We start from the raw sequence: 22187 nt of genomic DNA on the forward strand, positions 1-22187 counted from the left end.
AAGACGTGGATTCATGCCGACAAATTTCAGGTGGAAAGTTGTATACCCCATTGAAGACTAACTACCAAATTTCAGTCATTTCGGTGTTACAATGAGGCTAAAACCTACAAAATACCGAAAATCGGGAGGTACCGTCGACCTATACCGACAAATTTCAGGTGGAAAGTTTCATACATCTAATAGAGACTAAATGCCAAGTTTCAGCCATTTCGGTAGGATATTAAGGTCACAACCTTTAAAATACCCAAAATCGGGAGGTAATGTTTTATGGGGCTATATGAGGGCGTGGACCTATACCGACAAATTTCAGCTGGAAAGTTTATACACCAATAAAGACTTTACTTACTTACTTACTTACTTACTTACTTACTTAGCTGGCCCATTACAGAACATTTGTTCTATAGGCCGAACTAAGAAGAGATCTCCATTCCTCTCTATTTGTTGCTTTGCACTCTGGAATACCGCGCCTTTTCATCTCATCATCCACTTGTTTGCGCCATCTATTCCTTGGCCTGCCAATTCTGCGTGCACCGCCATGTGACATGTATTCATACGCCTTTTTAGCGGGTTCATCATCGCTCATTCTTCAGATATGGCCTAGCCAACGCAATCGCTGCATCTCGATACGTTTAACTATATTGATGTCGTTGTATAGCAGATACAGCTCGTGGTTCATGCTACGTCGATATTCACCGTCAACGCAGATTGGTCCGTAGATCTTTCGAAGAATTTTTCTCTCAAACACACCAAGCACTGCCATGTCTGCTGGCGCAAGTACCCAGGCTTCGGAGCCATACATCAGCACGGATAGTATCAGTGTTTTGTATAGTGTTATTTTTGTTTGACGAGATGTGGCGTTGTTTTTAAATTGCTTACTTAAACCAAAGTAGCATCTGTTGGCCAATACAATTCTTCTTTTCATTTCACAACTGATGTCGTTTGTTGTGTTTACGGAGGTGCCGAGGTAGACGAAGTCTTTTACTACCTCAATATTATAGGAACCAACATCCACAGTCGGTCCGAGCTCAATGGATGCATTGCGCGTCGACACCATCAACTTGGTCTTCTCACCGTTTACCGCCAGACCCACTTTAGCAGATTCTCCTTCGATCTTTATAAAGGTATCAGTTACTTCTTTTACTGACCGGCCCATGATGTCTATATCATCAGCATAAGCAAGTAACATGTGACTATTGGTGTAGATTGTGCCACTTCTTTTGACGTTTGCCTCTCGTATAACCTTTTCTAGCAGGATGTTGAAGAGGTCACACGAAAGGCTGTCTCCTTGTCTGAAACCTCTTTTGGTACCAAACTCTTCGGAGAGGTTCTTTCATATTTTAACTGAGGACCTCGTGTCAGTTAAAGTCATTTTACAAAGCCGGATGAGCTTTGCGGGAATACCAAATTCAGACATGGCTTGGAATACCTTTGAACGCAGCGGGCTGTCGAAGGCTGCTTTATAATCGACAAAAAACATTGGTATGGTCCAATTATCTCGTTGACCATAGGCTATAGTCGTTCGCACAATATCCCTGACACGATCTTGTAGGCAATAGGGAGTGAAATTATGCCCCTATAGTTAGAGCATACAGTCTTATCTCCCTTCTTGTGGACGGGGCACAGGATACTCAGGTTCGAATCGTCGGGTACTCGTTCTTCCTGCCAGATGGTGCTAACTAGCTGATGAATACACCTTATCAGCGTGTCGCCTCCGGTTTTGAACAGCTCGGCTGGTAAGCCATCGGCTCCTGCTGCCTTATTATTCTTCAGCCGGTTTATTGCTGTCTTACCTCATCTTGGCTGGGCGGTATACATTCAATACCATCTTCTGGGATTGGATCTGTGGTATCTTCGTCGTCTTCGCTGGATACCAACAGGTTTGAAAAATGCTCTTTCCATATCCTGAGCACACTATATGTATCAGTTACCAAATTACCTTGCTGGTCTCTACAGGAGGATGTGCCTGTACCAAAGCCATCAGTTTGATGCTTGACTCTTTGGTAGAATTTTCGGACTTCATTCTGGCTCCTGTACATCTCGATTTTTTCACACTCCCGCTTTTCCATCTCTCTCTTTTTCCTGCGGAAAAGACGTTTCTCCTCTCTCCTTTTCTGCCTGTATCTCTCTCGTGCGCTACGCGTTGCTACGGATTGTAAAGTAGCCTTATATGCCGCATTTTTCTCTTCGGTGGCAGCACGACACTCCTCATCATACCATGGATTCCTTGGTGGAGGTATCTGGTATCCAAGTATGGATTTTGCGGCTGTTTGCATGGAGTGGGCAATGCTTTGCCATTGCGCTGATATGTTATCGGGATGAGGAGTGCTTTGATTAAGCAATTGGGCTAGTTGAGTGGAATATGCTGTGGCTATCTGTTGTGATTGCAGCTTACCGATGTCTAACTTTCGTGTTGTGTCTGTTCGTACTTTGTTTGCTACGTTTAAGCGGGTGCGTACCTTTGCTGCAACAAGGTAGTGGTCCGAATCAATGTTTGCGCCTCGGAACGATCGTACATCCAACACGCTCGATGAATGTCTTCCATCTATCACAACATGATCGATTTGGTTTCTTGTTTTCTGATTTTAATGTCATGGGCAGGGCAACATTCATATGTTTCTTCTAAGCGCTCGTAAAATATATCTTTGGTCTGTTCGTCCTTTTCTTCAGTGGGAGCATGAACGCAAATAAAGCTGATGTTGAAGAATGTAGCTTTTATTCGAATTGCAGCAAGCCTTTCATTCACTGGGGTGAAGCTGGATACCAGATGTTTTAGTCTCCGACTAACTATGAATCCACAACCAAACTCATGCTTTACGTCATGGCAGCTATAATACAGTGCGTCACCTTTAGGTGTTGTTGTGACGCCTTTCCCAATCCATCGTATTTCCTGTATGGCAGTAATATCGGTCTTGTACTTTTCAAGTACGTCTGCCAATGCGAAGGCTGCACCTTCTCTATAAAGAGTGCGAACATTCCAGGTGCAGATTCGCAGATCATGTCCTTAAAACGTTTGCGGGGTTCGTCAACATTAGAGGGGTTTGTTTTTCTTTTCTTTCGTTTTTTCATAGTAGGCTGTTTTTTCTAGGGGAGGGTTACTAGCCCGACGCCCAAACCCAAGTTTTTAACGTTCTTATGGGTGAACGCGCGGCACATGTTAGCTCACTACCTTTAACGGGTGTTAAAGGCAGTTCCCCAGGTGACACCACGGGGAGGTCAGTGTCCACTTGGGATGAAAGAGGGACCAAGATAAATCCTGGGCTTTGCCATGTTAAAACCGGTCAGGACCGTTGCTTGGTATCTTCCATCCCCTACGTCACCCAAAAAATAAATAAAGACTAACTACCAAATTTCAGTCATTTCGGTGTTACAATGAGGCTAAAACCTACAAAATACCGAAAATCGGGAGGTACCGTTCTATGAGGGATATATGAAGACGTGGATTAATACCGACAAATTTCAAGTGGAAAGTTGTATACCCCATTGAAGACTAACTACCAAATTTCAGTAATTTCGGTGTTATAATGAGGCTAAAACCTACAAAATACCGAAAATCGGGAGGTACCGTCGACCTATACCGACAAATTTCAGGTGGAAAGTTTCATACATCTAATAGAGACTAAATGCCAAGTTTCAGCCATTTCGGTAAGATATTAAAGTCACAACCTTTAAAATACCGAAAATCGCGACGTACCGTTTTATGGGGGCTATATGAAGACGTGGACCTATACCAACAAATTTCAGGTGGAAAGTTTTTGTAACCCCAACGAAGACTATATACTAAATTTCATCCATTTTGCTGTGATATTGAGACTAAAACCTTAAAAATACTGTATCTTGATTTCAACAGACGGGCAGACAGATGTGGTTATATCGACTTAGAATTGTATGCTGATCAAGAATATATATGTTACAGGGTCCCCAACGAATATTTGGATGTGTAACTAACGGAATGACAAATTTAATTATACCCTCCATATTTAGGTGGAGGGTATAAAGAGGCATAGGTTATGCAAAACATAAAACAATAACTGCATACTTTTCAACTATACCTTCCCACATATTTTTATTTCTTTCATTTCGTTGTTTAATTTTTCTTTCAATGTATTTTCTTCATATAATACAAATTTTTATTGGATAACCCATTCCTATGTACAAAATATATCTACACACTGATAACGTGATACAAGTAAATACAGTTATTAAAATGTAAAAATATTAAATTTTATAGGCTCACAGAAAACAGACATTGGCATATTTTACTTATCACACATACCCCCATTATTATAAGTCTTCTTTTGTTATAGTTTGGATTTACCGAACAGATTTATAGCGTTTTGGTTAACTTAAAGTTAAAAGTGATGATTGAATTTCATGCAGGAGCTTCAAGTCATTAACTTTCAATGTGAAAATTATATTCTTAATGCCTCCAAATTAGTTTATTTTGCATTTTCAAATCCATCAGATAGTAAAAGAACACATGTAATAATGGCCCATAGCATATGTAAAATGCCTTAAACGAATACAATTTTATATTCATATATTCTTTCATAAAAATATAATGTTATTTTTGTTCGAATAAATCCTAACCCATATTTTATCCTTTCATTCTTTTTTTGCCAGGATGTAAATTTATTTCGTGAATTTTTACTGGTTAAACTAATAAATGCTGAGAAGGCAACCTTTCAAACGCCTATATTTTCACAGAAACGTGAACGCACCTTGGAAATGCTAATTAAAGATTTGCATGAAGACTATATTGGTGACAGTAAATTGGTAAGTTTGTATCGAAAATGAAAATAAAAGGTATTCGAAAAGATAACAACAAAAGCTTACATGTCGCGAAAATGTAAACTTATGTGTATAGTGAGTGAGGAGTAGATGAATATTTTATTATACTTATTTAGGGCCTTTTTGAAATATTTTATTGTTACTGAAACTGTTTCTGATTTGATGTATGATTGTCGATCCAATAAAAGATCAGGGGTACGTTAAATTCCCCGTCTGCATTTGCTGTTAAAAAATTCTTAGAAAATAACTATAAGTAAACATTTGGAGTATGTCTCAAAGGCCCTTTTCCACTTATTCAAACTAAATCACATCAATCTTCATATTTACATACGGAAAAAGTCATACCATCACCATATTATTAGACATCAGCATAAAGTTTAACGCTTGCCTTTCATATAAAAGGATAATACCACGTTTAACACATTAGAATGCTACAACTTGTAGTCAACTATTTGCAAAATTCATGAGAAAGCGCCGAAAGAAAATAATAACATTGAGTTAAAATGATATTAACGAAAGAAACAATTTTTAGTTGATACATTCTATCGTAAATTGTGTATGCTTGTTTATTTGTGTAAACGATAGAGAATGTTTGTGTTTCGAAAACTCCTTATACTCGTAGAATGTTGTGCCTGTTGATGATGGGGGTCCATATTGATGGTTGTGACAAAACTTTTGGGGTGTCGATTATGCAAAATACACAAAATAAACCCCAATTTTAATTGAATTTTATGTGGCGGTATAGACATTTAATCATGAATTCTTTCAGCGCCTTCAAGAAATTATAAGAGTGATAAGTAAACAAAACTTGTTTGCCAACGAAAATGTATATTTCAATCAATATTTAAATTTTCTATGACATATAGGTTAGTCTAAAGAAGATAAGATTTTTTTGGTTAAGAAATGTGGTGTTTGTTTGCAGAGAAAAACTTTTTTGTAGGGATAGAAACTTAGTGTTGAGAGAGCTTTTTTCAGCTAGGCTAAACTTTATAACAAATCGATAAGTATGGTCATAGTATTCATAATTCAGAAATATTTACAGCAAAATGGTGTAACATTTGGTGAGCGGATAAAACAATAATCTTGATTTCGGGAAAAATAATCTGAAATTTTATATGTGTAATTTATTTTGGAGAACCAAACAATTCTTATTTTACAATCCCACGGCAGCGGGTTCTTTGTACCGGATTGACCCCGAACTACACAACATCATTGTTCCGGCCAGCGGCTTCCACCTCAGTGTACATATGTTTGTATTTGTTTCGTTTTCCTGTGTTGGGGCAGCATATCACGGAATGCCTGCTCCGAATCCTTTTGGTCCGTGCCGGGACGGAGGAATACCCAGGACCAATATATTTGTGCTCGGTTTGTTACATCCGCATCTTCACCCACATCCAGCCTTCGGTGAGATGCAATAGATGTCAGGAGTGGGTGCATCTAAGTGGTTGCTTTGGACTTGTCCACGTGAGGGACTACGACAGGGACTATGTTGCTGCATGCTGTGTGAATACAGTCCCCAGTGAATCGTCATCGGATTACGAAGCTCCCTCATCGTCTGTTTATGAGACTCCCCAGTCCCCTCGACAACAACCGCGCATGCAGCCTTTAACACCAGCCGTTGTTTTCCGAATCCCAGAAAATGCATCCTTTTTGAAATTTAATTGCAATGGACTCCAAAGTAAGATCGAGAAAATGGTAGATTACATGAGTCGGAGGAATATCAAGTCGCAACGGTTCAAGCTCAACAACAACTGTAGCTTACAACGTGGCGATTGTTACAACGTGCTAAGGAAGGATCGCACCAGAAGTGGAGGTGGGGGATTAGTTTTCCTATTGCACCAGTCTGTCCTATCTATCTCTCTTGAGCCTGTCTCTAATGACCCGTACATTAAATGTATGGGGGTAGCAGTCAGGTGTGGAACTGCCGAGATAGAGTTGCTGAACGTATACATCCCGCAGAGAAATAGCTGTATCTTAGATTATGTGTCTAACATTAGCCCGCTTTTGGAAGGTCATAATCGTCTGATCCTGGGGGACTTTAATGCGCATCATGAGATGTGGCATTCGGCCCTCGGCAATGATCAGAGAGGTACAGCTCTGGCTGAGCATATTGACAGCTCTACATTTTGCACGATCAATGAGGACGCCCCTACCAGAATTAGAGGAGAGTGTCACAGCTAGCCAGACATAACCATCGTGTCACTTGGTCTGACAAATGACGTTACCTGGCAACCCGTCATTTCCCTTGGATCAGACCATCTCGCCATAATTGTCTCCATTAGCAGACTACCCGATTTCATTACCTCTGAACGCCGCACATTTGTCAAGCTGATTGGCCGGGGTTCAGAGAGTTCACAAATCACCGCTTCAGAGAACTGCCCAATCCTTCTGATGTTCGGGTAGCGGAAAGGACGTTCCGAGACATCATCACTGCTCCAGCCGCTCGCCATATCCCTGCTGGTCGAATACCCGAAGCAAATGAGCGTGATGAGCTTCGCCGAACCAACCTCAATGACCCCAGAGTCAGGGAGCTGACACTGGAAGTTAACGGGCTGGTCGGCGAGCATAAGCGGAACAAATGGTTAAATCATCTGAAGAGTTGCAACATTGGAGCCGGTATAGGTGAATTGTGGGCAACGGTTAAGTAACTCTCGAACCCTGGAAGAAGGGAAGATAGGACCTCAGTCACGTTTGGCGACGTTACGTTGACTGACCCGAAGAGGTGCGCAAGTTATTTCAATCGACAGTTTGTCGAGCACCCCTAGAGTGACAGGGCGAAGAGAAGAGTATTACGTCACATCAGATCTCTTCCTGCCGAGGAGGAACCACCAAAGTTTACAATGGATTGGCAACATCCAACGCCATCAGGAACGCTAAATCATCCAAAGCGTTGGGCCCTGATGGAATCTCCATGGTAATGCTGAAGCAGCTGGATGAGCCGGGAGTGGAGTATCTCACTAAAGTTCTCAACATGTCGCTATCCACCCTCATTGTTCCCGAAGTCTGGAAAATGGGCAGGGTGGTCCCACTACGGAAGCCCGGCAAGGATGTCAGCAAAAGTGAATCGTACAGGCCGATTTCGCTTTTGTCGCCCGTAGCAAAGACCCTTGAGGCCAGTATTAGAAATAGCTATCAAGTTGCCGATCATCAGCATGGATTCCGTAAGCAGCACAGCACGACAACTGCGCTGCACGCCATTACCACACATGTTTGTCTAGGACTCAACCAGAGACGGCCGTGCGATAGAACAGTGATGGTGGCGCTTAACTTATCAAAAGCCTTTGATACAGTCAGGCACTCCAAGCTGTTTGAGGACATTGAGCAGACAACCCTCCGGCCAAGCTTGAAACGTTGGATAGTCAATTATATGTGTGGACGCCAGTCGTACGTGGAATTCAGGAACAAGAAGTCCAAACCCCGTAGAGTGAAACAGGGAGTTCCCCAAGGTGGGGTGATATCTCCGGAACTGTTTAACCTCTACCTCTCCTGTACTCCGCCCCCTCCAGACGGCATCGAGATCGTAACGTATGCGGATGATTGCACCATCGTGGCGTCGGGTACCTATCCTGATGACATCTGTGAGAGACTGAACAACTATTTAACCGATCTTTTAACAGATTTCCGCCACAAAATCAACAGCCACTCTGTGGTCAACGGTAGCAGAATTCTGACCACAAACTGCCCTAAAATTTTAGGGGCACATTCGACACTACTTTCACGTCGTGCGATCACGCCACAGCTATCTGCGACAAACTGAAAAGTAGGAACAAGGTCTTCAAGTCCCTAGCCGGCATCACTTGAGGTGCAAATAAAGAAACCTTATTGACCACATATAACGCGATAGGTCGGTCTGTGATAAGCTATGCGGCGCCAGTCTGGTCCCCGAGATTATGTGATACGAATTGGAAAAAGATTCAAAGTTGCCAGAATGCCGCCCTTCAGTGGACCATCTACATGAGCAGGCAAAGATTCTTCCAGTAAATCAATACAATGAGATGCTTTCGTTGCAGTACCTGCTTGGATGTTACCGTGTGAGCCATCCCAATCACTATCTTGTGGGTAGGCCTGACACGTTTAGGCAGATCAGGAAGGATATCCATGCTCTAGAGGGAGAGGTCCAACGATACAGGAGAGAACCCCTAGATAAACAACCATATCAAGCAGGTTTAAATAATATTCACACGGATGCAGTTGCCAAGGCCTTAAGCAATCGAAATTAATACCCCATCTATTGCAGCTGAGAAGCGTCAGCTGCCACTACAAACTAGAGTAGTTTTGGCTCAACTACGATCGGGATATTGCAGTCGCCTAAATTCTTATTGGGCGGAAATCGACCGCGCCGTGCAATACATCTGACCAGTATGTGGCATGGACCCGCACGATACAAAACACCTTTCAACTGCCCAGCAAAACTTACTCATCTAACTCCAGTGGATCTGTGGTTACATCCCATCGAAGCAGCCACTTTCCTGGAACTGGAGATAGACCCAGAGCCAGATTGAACAGAAGAACAAACATACAAACATAATAACAAACACTGTTGCAACAACAACTTACTTACTTAGCTGGCCTTTTACAGAACATTTGTTCCATAAGCCGAACTAAGAAAAAATCTCCAATCCTCTCTGTTTGCTGCTGTATTTTCCCAATCTGGGATATGTAGCTTTGTGATATCTCGTTTCACTTGTTCGCTCCAACGAAGCTTTGGCCTTCCAGATCTGCGAGAACCTCCATGCGGCCCGTATTTATACGCCTTTTTAGCGGGTTCATCATCACTCATTCTTATAACATGGCCTAGCCATCGCAATCGTTGTATCTCGATTCGTTCAACTATATTGATGTCATTGTATAGTTGATACAGCTCGATGTTCATACGACGCCGATATTCGCCGTCAACACAGATTGGCCCGTAGATCTTTCGAAGAATTTTTCTCTCAAACACACAAAGCACTGCCTTATCTGCTTGAGCAAGTACCCATGCTTCGGAACCATACATTAGCACGGGTAGTATCAGTGTTTTGTACAGTGTTATTTTTGTTTGACGAGAGGTGGCTTTATTCCTAAACTGCTTACTCAGCCCAAAGTAGCATCTGTTAGCCAACACTATTCTTCTTCGTATTTCACAACTGATATTATTTGTTGTGTTTATGGCGGTGCCGAGGTAGACGAAGTCCTTTACTACCTCAAAATTATAGGTACCAACATTCACAGATGGTGCGGTGTTTATGGACATATTACGCGTCGATACCATCAACTTGGTTTTTACGCCGTTTACTGCCAGACCAACTTTAGCAGATTCTCTTTCGACTTTTGCAAAGGTGTCAGTTACTTCCTTTACCGATCGACCCATGATGTCAATGTCGTCGGCATAAGCCAGTAACATGTGGCTGTTCGTGTATATCGTTCCATTTCTTTTGACCTTCGCGTCTCGTATGACCTTTTCCAGCAGGATGTTGAATAGATCACACGACAGGCCGTCTCCTTGTCTGAAACCTCTTTTGGTAATAAACTCTTCGGAGAGGTTCTTTCCAATTTTAACAGAGGATCTCGTCTCAGTTAATGTCATTCTACAAAGTCGAATGAGCTTTGCAGGAATACCAAAATCAGACATGGCTTGGAACACCTTTGAACGTATAGGGCTGTCGAATGCTGCTTTATAATCGACGAAAAGATGGAAGGTGTCGATCTGCATTTCTTGGGTCTTTTCCAGGATTTGTCTCAAGGTAAATATCTGGTCAATGGTGGATTTGCCAGGTCTAAAGCCGCACTGATAGGGTCCAATAATTTCATTGACCATAGGCTTTAGTCTCTCACACAATATACCAGATACTATCTTATATGCAATAGGGAGCAGACTTATGCCCCTATAATTGGAGCACACAGTCTTATCACCCTTCTTGTGGACTGGACATAGGATGCTCACGTTCCAATCGTCGGGTACGCGTTCTTCCTGCCAGATGGTGCTAACTAGCTGATGCATACACCTTATCAGCGTGTCGCCTCCGGTTTTGAACAGCTCGGCTGGTAGGCCATCTGCTCCTGCCGCCTTATTATTCTTCAGCCGGTTTATTGCTGTCCTTACCTCATCTTGGCTGGGCGGTATATATTCAATACCATCATCTGGGATTGGATCTGTGGTATCTTCGCCGTCTTCACTGCTATCGGATACCAACAGTTTGGAAAAATGTTCTTTCCATATCCTGAGCACACTATCTGTATCAGTTACCAAATTACCTTGTTGATCTCTACAGGACGATATTCCTGTACCAAAGCCATCAGTTTGATGCTTCACTCTTTGGTAGAATTTTCGGACTTCGTTCTGTCTCCTGTACATCTCCATTTGTTCACACTCCCTCTTTTCCATTTCTCTCTTTTTCCTGCGGAAAAGACGTTTCTCCTCTCTCCTTTTCTCCCGATACCTCTCTCGTGCGCTACGCGTTGCTACTGATTGTAAAGTAGCCCTATATGCCGCATTTTTTTCTTCGGTAGCAGCACGGCACTCCTGGTCATACCACGGATTCTTTGGTGGAGGTCTCTGGTATCCAAGTACTGATTTTGCGGCTGTTTGCATGGAGTGGGCAATATTTTGCCATTGTGCTGATATGTTATCGGGACGAGAAGCGCTATCATTAAGCAATTGGGTCAGTTGAGTGGAATATGCTGTGGCTATCTGTTGTGTTTGCAGCTTGGCGATGTCCAACTTTCGTGTTGTGTCTGTCCGTGCTTTATTTGCAACGTTTAGACGGGTACGTACCTTTGCTGCAACGAGGTAATGGTCCGAATCTATGTTTGCTCCTCGGAACGATCGTACATCCAACACGCTCGATGAATGTCTTCCATCTATCACAACGTGATCAATTTGATTTATTGTTCTTTGGTCTGGAGACAGCCAAGTGCCCTTATGAATATCGAGATGCTTAAATCTGGTACTGCTAACTACCATGTTTTTTGCCGCTGCGAAGTCTATCAGCCTCATTCCATTGTCTGATGTTTCACTATGTAGACTGAATTTCCCAACTGTTTGTCCAAAGATATTCTCCTTTCCAATTTTGGCATTAAAATCGCCTAGAACAATTTTAATGTCATGGGCAGGACAACGGTCATATGTTTCTTCTAAGCTCTCGTAGAATATATCTTTGGTCTGTTCGTCCTTGTCTTCGGTTGGGGCATGAGCGCAGATAAAGCTGATGTTGAAGAATTTTGCTTTAAATCGAATTGTAGCAAGTCTTTCATTCACTGGGGTGAAGCTGGAGACCAGATGTTTTAACCTCCGACCAACTACAAAACCGCAACCAAACTCATGCTTTGTGTCATGGCAGCTATAATACAATGCGTCACCTTTAGGTGTTGTTGTGACATCTTTCCCAGTCCATCGTATTTCCTGTATGGCAGTAATATCGGCTTTGTACTTTCCAAGTACGTCTGCCAATGCGAAGACTGCACCTTCTCTATAAAGAGTGCGAACATTCCAGGTGCAGATTCGCAGATCATGGTCCTTAAAACGTTTGCGGGGTTCGTCAACTTTAGAGGGGTTTGTTTTTCTTTTCTTTCGTTTTTTCATAGTAGGCTGTTTTTTTCTAGGGGAGGGTTACTAACCCGACGCCCAAACCCAAGTTTTTAACGTTCTTATGGGTGAACGCGCGGCACATGTTAGCTCACTACCCTTAACGGGTGTTAAAGGCAGTTCCCCAGGTGACACCACGGGGAGGTCAGTGTCCACTTGAGATGAAAGAGGGACCAAGATAAATCCTGGGCTTTGCCATGTTAAAACCGGTCAGGACCGTTCCTTGGTATCTTCCATCCCCTACGTCACCCATTGCAACAACAACAACAACATTAAATTTTATTAAAGTCTACGAGGGAATAATTGTCAGAAAATAAATATGCTTGAAGTAATACAAAATATTTAATTCGTTTCTGCAACGAATGTTGACATTGAAATTAATAAACAAAAACATAAATTCATCTCCTGGGTGGCATGTTCATAGACTAACATATGGAACTTCGAAAGATAAAATAAATTTATGTTAAGAAAATTTAACACCAAATATTTTCATGTTACATTTTACATATCACCTTATGATGATGAAGAGGTAAAGAAATATTATAAATCATATTTCATTTAAGTATCACAACATGTGGTCCAAAGTCAAGCAGTCACACATATATCCAAGACTGTCACATATATAACCATACTAAAGGTACAATTTATCGCTGAATGAATGAACAGTCCTTTTCAGTAATGAAAACGCACAGTTGCTCTTAAGCTTCTAATAAAATTTTTTTAAAACCCAATCAAGAACCAATACTAGTCTACACTCCTATGTATTAAACATTTAAATGTAGACACACACAGCCACATTCAGATAAAAACTAATATACATAGTTGATGCAACTAACATTGACATAGTTATGTACACGTTTACTTTCTAATTGTTAATTTACGTGGATCTTGGCAGTACACTGTTAACAATTTGAATAAATTAAGTCGGAAAATGAATTGTTATTATCTCAGAAATAATTACACAATAATTAGTTTATATTTTATATTTTAATTTTTATATTTTATATATTATGTATTTTACATTTTATATTTTAATTTTTATATTTTATATTTAAAATTTTATATTTATTATCTATACTTATAAGAGTTGAGTAATGATGACTGACTGATTCACTGACTCACTGACTCACTGACTGATAATCAACGCCCAGACTAAACGGCTAAAGCTAGAATCTTGAAATTTTGGGTGAGGGTCACTCTTGGTCCGAAGGTGTCAGATAAGGCAGGATTTTTGGAAATTCGAACCAGAACGGTACTAAAAGTACTAAAAGGTACTAAATATGGTACCCTTAGTATTAGGCAAACGCGAAGATCTAGAATACTGAAATTTGGAATGATGTTCACTGATGGAGAGTTAGAAAGGTGTACCAAAGGGTTTTTGGAAATTCGAACTATAAGTGTACGAAAAGTACTAAAAGTTACTAAATTTAGTATCATTTGGTATTACGTGAACGGATAGAGCTAAAATCTTGAAATTTGGAATGAAAATCAAGGTTTAGAAGATGAGTTGATATAAGGAGTTGGTTTCGAAAATGTGTACTTATGCATACGATTAGTACTAAATGGTACTAAATTTGGTACAATTTGAATTTGGGCGAACCGATAAAGTTGGAATTCTGAAATTTGGAATTACTATTACTGTTGGAGTGTAGGTTTGAGATATGGAGGTAGTTTTCGAAATTCGTACATATGGGTACGAAAGGTACTAAATAGTACCAAATAAGGTACAATTTGGATATGGGGGAATGGATAGACCTGGAATCCTGAAATTTAGAATTAGGATTACTGTCGGAGTGTAGGATAGAGGTATTTTGGAAATTCGTACTTTTGGGTACGAAAAGTACTAAATGGTACCAAATTTGGTACAATATGAATTTAAGTGATCGGATAGAGCTGGAATAGTGAAATTTTGAATTAAGATTACTATTGGAGTGTGCGATTGGAATACTTTTGGAAATTCGTACTTATGACAACGAAAAGTACTAAATTCGTACCTGTGGGTACAAAAAGTGCTGAGTGGTACTAAATGTTGTACAAGTTGGATTTGTGTGAAAGGTTATAGCAGGAATTCTGAAATTTGGAATTAAGATTATTGTTGGAGTGTATGATTGAGGTAGTTTTGGAAATTTGGAAATTTTTGGTTATGGGTACGAAAAGTACTAAATGGTACCAAATCTTGTACTATTTGGATTAGAGTGATCGGATAGAGTAGGTATAGTGAAATTTGAAATTATGATTACTATTGGAGTATGGGATTGGGATACTTTTGAAAATTCGTACTTATGGTTGCGAAAAGTACTAAATGGTACCAAATTTGGTACAATTTGGATTTGGGCGATCTGATACATTTGCAATCCTGAAATTCGAAATTAAGATTGGAGTGTTGGATAGAGGTAGGTTTGGAAATTCGGACCTATGGGAACAAAACGTACTAAATGGTACTAAATTTGGTACAATTTGGATTACGGTGATCGGATGCAGCTGTACTCCTGAAATTTGGAATTAAGATTACTGTTGGCGTGTAAAATTGAGGTAGTTGTGGAAATTCGTACTCATGGGTACGAATAGTACTAAATAGTACCAAATTTGGTACAATTTGGATTTGGGTGAACGGATATAGCTGAAATCCCGGGATTTGGAATAAGGAATACTGTTGGAGTGTAGGATTGATAAAGTTTTGGAAATTTTTAGTTATGTGTAGGAAAAGTACTAAATGGTACTAAATTTGGTACAATTTGGATTTCAGTGATAGGATACAAATTTGAGTCGTGAAATTCGGAATTAAAATTGCTGTTGGAGTGTTGATAGAGGCAGGTTTGGAAATTCGTACTTTGGATACGAATAGTACTAAGTGGTACCAAATTTGGATTTGAGTTATCGGATGTATCTGGGATCATGAAATTCGGAATTAAGTTTATTGTTTGAACATAGCACTGAGGTAGATTTGAAAATTTGTATTTATGGGTACGAAAAGTACTACATGGTACCAAATTTGGTACAATTTGGATTTGGGTGAACGGATATAGCTGGAATCAAGAGATTCGGAATAAGGATTACTGTTGGTGTGTAGGATTGATGAAGTTTTTGAAATTTTTAGTTATAGGTACGAAAAGTACTAAATGGTACCAAGTTTGCTACAATTTTAATTTATGTGATCGGATACATTTGGAATCCTGAAATTCGGAATTACGATGACTGTTGGAGTGTTGATAGAGGTAGGATTGGAAATTCGTACTTTGGATACGAAAAGTATTAAATGTTACCAAATTTGGTACAATTTGGATAACGATGATCGGATGCAGCTGTAATCCTGAAATTTGGAATTAAGATTACTGTTGGCGTGTAGGATTTAGGTAGTTGTGGAAATTCATACTCATGGGTACGAATAGTACTAAATGGTACCAAATTTGGTACAATTTGGATTTGGGTGAACGGATATAGCTGGAATCCCGAGATTTGGAAAAAGAGTACTGTTGGAGTGTATGGGTAGGAAAAGCACTAAATGGTACTACATTTGGTAAAATTAGGATTTCAGTGATAGGATACATTTGGAATCGTGAAATTCGGAATTAAAATTGATGTTGGAGTGTTGATAGAGGTAGGTTTAGAAATTCGTACTTTGGATACAAATAGTACTAAATGGTACCAAATTTGGATTTGAGTGATCGGATGTATCTGGAATCCCGAAACATAGCACTGAGGTAGTTTCGAAAAGTTGTACTTTTATTAACCATATTCTGACTCCACAGTGTGATAGAACACCAAAAATGAGAAGACACGTGTCTCGCCGTTTTTCCCTATCTCATCAACTTTCGCGGTCATATGCCTCCAAAAGTTTGAGGGTTTGATGCAAAAAGGGTCATTTAGTCAGGACTATATATCTTCCAAACCGTTAGGAAATTTGAATTTATCTCAGAGGCAAAGTTGTAGCTCTTGTCTTAAAGAACAAAAATTGTGAACACATATAATCCATCAAACTTCATCTGAAAGGTCAAAATCGCCATAGTCAAATTTCTTTTAAAAATGTTTCTTAAGTTTTGTTATACAGCTATCAAACCGATCAAATTTGAAGCAAACAACCAACTATAAAAATGTGCCTCAGATCTCAATAAACATCTTTCTAGAATATACGAACTCTGTAGAAACGGATCTTAGTGGTCAAAATAGCAAAACAATTTCGATTTTTATCCTCTTTTCTCGGCTTATGCTCCATAGATACTAAACCGTTCAAAATTCAAGAAAACAATCAACCACAGTATTTTAGCAAAGGCATCTATAAACACCTTTCTGGAACATACAAAATGTCTATGAACGGTTCTTAATGGTAAAAATAGCAAAAATCTTTTGAAAATATAAATTTTTTATACTTTTTTCTCCGACTCTGGTCCAAAGATACGCAACCGCAAACAATTAAGGATACAGTCAACCACAAAAATGTACCTAAGATTTCAATAAACAACTTTTTAGAACATATGAAGATTCTAGGAATGATTCTTAGGGCTGAAATTCACGAACAATTTAATTATTTGTAACATTCCCCCTGCTCAGGTTTGGAAATAACAAACTGTTAAAAACTCAAGGAAATTTGAAAGGTTTGTCATTTACGGACCTGAACAGGAAAGAATGATCTAAAATAATCGAATTTTTACCTTGAAGAATCGTTCCTAGAATCTTCATTTGTTCTAGAAACTTGTTTGTTGAAAGCTAAGTTATATATTTGTAGTTGAATGTATCCTTAATTTTTGGGCGGTTGCGTATCTTTGGACCAGAGTCGGAGAAAAAGTATAAACATTGGATATTTTCAAAAGAATTTTGCTATTTTTACCATTAAGAACCGTTCATAGACGTTTCATATGTTCCAGAAAGATGTTTATTGATGCCTTTGCTACAATATTGTGGTTGATTGTTTTCTTGAATTTTGAACGGTTTAGTATCTATGGAGCAGAAGCCGAGAAAAGAGGATAAAAATCGAAATTGTTTTGCTATTTTGACCATTAAGATCCGATTCTACAGAGTTCGTATATTCTAGAAAGATGTTTATTGAGATCTGAGGTACATTTTTGTAGTTGGCTGTTTGCTTCAAATTTAATCGGTTTGATGGCTGTATAACAAAACTTGAGAAAAATTGTAAAAGAAATTTGACTATGGCGATTGTGACCTTGCAGGTGAAGTTTGATGGATTATATGTGTTCACAATTTTTGTTCTTTAAGACAAGAGCTACAACTTTGCCTCCGAGATAAATTCAAATTTCCTAACGGTTTGGAAGATATGGCCCTGACTAATTGACCCTTTTTACATCAAAGCCTCAAACCTTTGGAGGCCTATAACCGCGAAAGTTGATGAGATAGGGAAAAACGGCGAGACATGTGTAATTTGCGTGTTGCACAGTGTATTTAACATCTTAAAATTTATATTTTACATTTTATATTTTAAATTTGATATTTGATATTTTAATTTTTATGTTTTATATATTATATATTTTATTTTCTATTTTTTATATTTAATATTTTGTATTTTATATTTTACATCTTATTTTTAACATCTTCCATATTTTATATTTCATATAGTATAATTTATATTTTGTATTTTATGTTTTATATTTCATATTTTATATTTGATATTTTATGTTTTATTTTTTACATTTCATATTTCATATTTTATAATTTATATTTTAAATTTTATATTTTATATATTACGTTTTATATTTTATCATTTATATTTTATATTAGCCTCTTGTAATCGATCTTTATTTCCACACACATTTGTATGGAACCAATGCACTATAGGTAATTTGCCCTGTTGTTGAGGCAAAAATGAATAAAAGCAGAATTAAAATATTTTTAACTTTTTAAATTATTTATGTGTAAAAGTCAGATAGAAAGAGATTTCTACAGACAAATTCGGATATAACGAACAACGGTTATAAGCAACTACGTATATAACGAACAAAACTATTTCTTCCAATGCCATTTTCATTAGTTTTCTTATACACTACAAACTGTTGAAAACGATCACGGCAGTTAGTAACAAAAATTTAGTCCCCGCGAGTAGATTTTCAAACAAATTGTTATTACGCGTTTGTATATTTTTTGAATATACGTTAATAAAGACGAGTTTAGCACTCCTTTAAACCGTATCAATGATTAATATGTAAAAGGGATATAAAATAAAGCTTACTACTGCCGCCATTACTTATTTTACTTTCAATGAAATTGTAAACAACAATATTTTTTATATTTATTATTTATTTTCTCAAACCAAACTTCCACAATTTTAAGACTTTTTATTGAGAAGTAACCTAATAAAATCTGATAAATATCTAAAAACAGGCAAAATCGAGTTTTGAAACTTAGTAATATCAATGCAGAAGACTTTCAGTAATGTGTTCTAGGTGGCTAAATCACGGCCAATTTAGTATAAGTCTATATGAAGTAAGTTTAAGAAAAATAACATATTTATTTCTGACTTTATGCGTTTTTTGGTCGCTAACCAAAATTTTTAAGCTATATTATATATTAAATAAATTCCTCTCGAAATTGCCAATCTATTCCATTTTACATCTATTTATATTTGGTTTATTTTTCCGCAGTTTGAAATACATTGAAATATACCTTATAATATATATTTTTTTAATTTGTTCTTCGAAATTCTCCTTTGACTGCAATTTAAACCGCGACAATGGCGCTGTTTTGAAAAATATCATTCATATTAATAAATTTTGACATGTTATTTTTTCAATGCCAACTAAAAAATTGTTATTATTAAAAGTTGCAAAATCGAAATTTTTCCTCAAAAACTGGACAAACTACCTATAGTGCAATGTTGGATTTCCGCAAAACGTCTCACAGGATAATATTCAATCGATATTTTGTGTTGCGCAGTGCAGTCAAAGACTACCAGAAAAGAAAGTGATACAAGTCAACTAAAAACTCTTGTCTAACCTATGACAATAACTAACAGTGTATATCTTATCCATATGTATAACTTTGTATGTCTCTTTACTTTGTCTATGTCTATTTCATAGAATATGCTAAACAGACGAGCTTTCTCTGAAGTATTGTATGACGTGCCAAGAACATCGAAACTCAAGGAGGACGCTAGACAAATTGAATTCGTTCGCATAGGCCAAGCACTTAAATTGGAGGCCATTGTACGTGGTGATGCCCCCACAAGCATTGCTTCAGCAAGTCCTTGTACGATATTCAAGAAGCCACCTTGGGAGCCGCATTGTTTCTATCCGACATTTCCACACCGGGGTACATTGGCAGGCGATTCATTTGGTAATGGTGATGACTCGTTATTTATAGCAACGGATGATGGAACATTTTTAATGAAAGGTAAGTAAATGGCAAAGCAATGTGTGTGTGTGTGTGTCGGCACTCGACCGCAAAGGGTAATGATAAAGACAGCAACACGAGCAAATACGAAGCAAATTAATGATGTATAAAAGAAAAGGACTTGTGTAATTCATTTAATTTAATTTGTATTATTATTTTCTTGTATCATTTTTCCCCTTATCATGGCAGAGGATCAATCACTGCAGTTGGTCTTCGACAAGACATTACATGTGCGCCAATTAAATGTCCTGGAAGAACATGGTTTGGTATTGGTGCGTGGGGGCTCAGCAACCAATCGTGATGGTCATCGTATTCATGTATTTCGTTTAAGAGAATTTCATCTGAAATCTTGTGAGGAAACACTTAAGTGTCGTTCTCGTTCGGAGGTAAAGGAGAGACGCATTGATAGGACACGTGGTTGTCATTTGTTTTCCTCTTCGCGGGTGAGTGGTGGTCATTTGCGATTAGTGGTGGCAGTTGGACGCAAGCTGCAACTGTTTCAATGGAAACATACCGCCGCCTGGGCATCATGGTGTCCGGAAAATGATACAGAAACAGCGGAGGGATTTATATTCCAAAAAGAAATATCCTTAAATGATACACCCACAATTGTTACGCCCCTGGAGGGTCCTACAAATACAAAAACTGGTGGTCTAATATGTGTGGGATATAAGTAAGTTTGTGGAACTTTCTGCAAAAAATGGGAATAATATTAAATAATTACAATATGCTTTTAGATATCATTATGAAATTGTCTGTGATCAAAGTGGAGTTGCCACCCGCCTGCATGAAGTTGAACCGGCCAAAAGAAGTCAAACTCAGTTAACAGCCGCCATAGAGCTGTGTGACGGCATGGAAACTGAGCTGTTGTTATGTTATAATCGTAAGTATCACTGCAAGCTAATGGTTATGGAGGAAATGTATCAAATGGTAATGGTTTCTTCTTTTAGATACATGCCACTTCCAGAAGTTAAATGAGCGTGATGAATCTCGCAATGAATTTGATTTTCATTGGAACACATCACCCACGGCGGTGGTTTGCGCCTTCCCCTACATACTCGGCTTCACAGCCGACTCCATGGAAATACGCCTCTTGGTCAATGGAAATTTAGTACATACAGCCATTTTACCTGAACTACAAATGATTACGTCCAAACGCGACATTTTCTTTGTCACAACAGCACCCGAATTTATGTCCAAAGATTTGAATATTAAAGGCCTGCAAATACATGAACAAACACCCGAACGTAGACTGGTTACCACACCCAGTGAATGTTCCTCCAATGAAGAGTTAACACGCGACTCAACGGAAATGTTAAGTTTAACAAGTGTCAAGGATTCATTACCCCTCAATCCGGAACATGAAATGAATAATTTACTGGAAATACCAAACATGTTATCGGCCTCGAATATGGGTCAACCCATACAAAGGGCACGTTCCCTGCAAAAGGCAAATCATATTGATGACAAACCTGTCATAGCCAAGAGTAATTCTTGTGGAGATGCATATGGCAGTGATCACAAATATAATTCGCTGCGCAACAACTCAATTGTAGATCCCCAACATCAAATGGGAGTACCGCCAAATTCACCACGCACAAACTCCAATAACAACAGCGGTAGCAACACCAGTAATCATAACAACAACAATAATAATAACATACCCAAGACCCCCTTACAACATTCACCAATGTCTCCCACAAAACGTAATTCGAAATATCGCAATCTATTCTCCTCATCGAATGGTGGTAATCAAACGCCAGAGCATTACTCCAGTTCGCCAGATCGTTTGAAACCTTTACGTGTCTATCGCATACCATTAGCCAAGTTAGCTGGAGCCCATTCCCATTTTCACATGCAATCATTTAATGCCACTGCATCGGCTAAACTTCAGCAGCAACATCAAAATCATCAGCAACCAACTGTCATACGAGATCATCACACGCTTTCGCAGAAATCACGACAAAAATCATTTGATATTCAATTACCGTTGCAGGCAACAGATATTCCAGAATGACAATTACATAAAATGCCATCGAAGGACCATATTTGCGTTGAAAATAATACGGAAAACAAGGTCAAAGAGTGTGATAGCATTGACAGATCGCAAATACCGCCGCCAACAATGGAATTTATGGAGAAACGCAAGTCCATAGATCTCTACGACTATGATGACAATAAATTTAATGAAGAAGATGAGCGACGTTTTGAAATGTTAATGTTGCAACGTTAGTAGGCTGTGTGAGAAATTCGAAAGTGTGTGTGTGCGAATGGATGAGTAGTACTTTTTTCTAAATGAAATCAAAGCTTTGCGATATAACAAACAAATTTAAGCTTGTTTGATATACGGTTTCAACATTAAAATACCCAAATATATTATTATAAGAATGCTAATAATAAAATTATCTAATTTTGATCATCAATTTAACATACTTGTTCCAATAACTTTGTAATACTATCTGTTTAGCACTTTACCTTTTTTCACTTTTTTCCATAG

General features: G+C 38.6%; 1 protein-coding gene across 3 annotated transcripts in view; it reads left to right on the forward strand.

Moving 5' to 3' along the window:
- The window catches only part of LOC141396596 (GTPase-activating Rap/Ran-GAP domain-like protein 3), a 559487-nt gene extending 537468 nt beyond the window's left edge, over nucleotides 1–22019 (forward strand). For all 3 annotated transcript variants that reach the window (XM_073972169.1, XM_073972170.1, XM_073972171.1), the window contains 5 exons: nucleotides 4621–4773; nucleotides 19378–19690; nucleotides 19880–20363; nucleotides 20428–20573; nucleotides 20641–22019. In XM_073972169.1, the coding sequence (XP_073828270.1) occupies nucleotides 4621–4773; nucleotides 19378–19690; nucleotides 19880–20363; nucleotides 20428–20573; nucleotides 20641–21707 (2163 nt within the window). In that variant the 3' untranslated portion in view covers nucleotides 21708–22019. The remainder of the gene's footprint in view (nucleotides 1–4620; nucleotides 4774–19377; nucleotides 19691–19879; nucleotides 20364–20427; nucleotides 20574–20640) is intronic.
- The last annotated feature ends 168 nt before the right edge of the window (nucleotides 22020–22187 follow it).

Source organism: Musca autumnalis, unplaced genomic scaffold (genome assembly GCF_047663935.1).
Source record: "Musca autumnalis isolate F117 unplaced genomic scaffold, ASM4766393v1 scaffold_3, whole genome shotgun sequence".
Lineage (NCBI taxonomy): Eukaryota > Metazoa > Arthropoda > Insecta > Diptera > Muscidae > Musca > Musca autumnalis.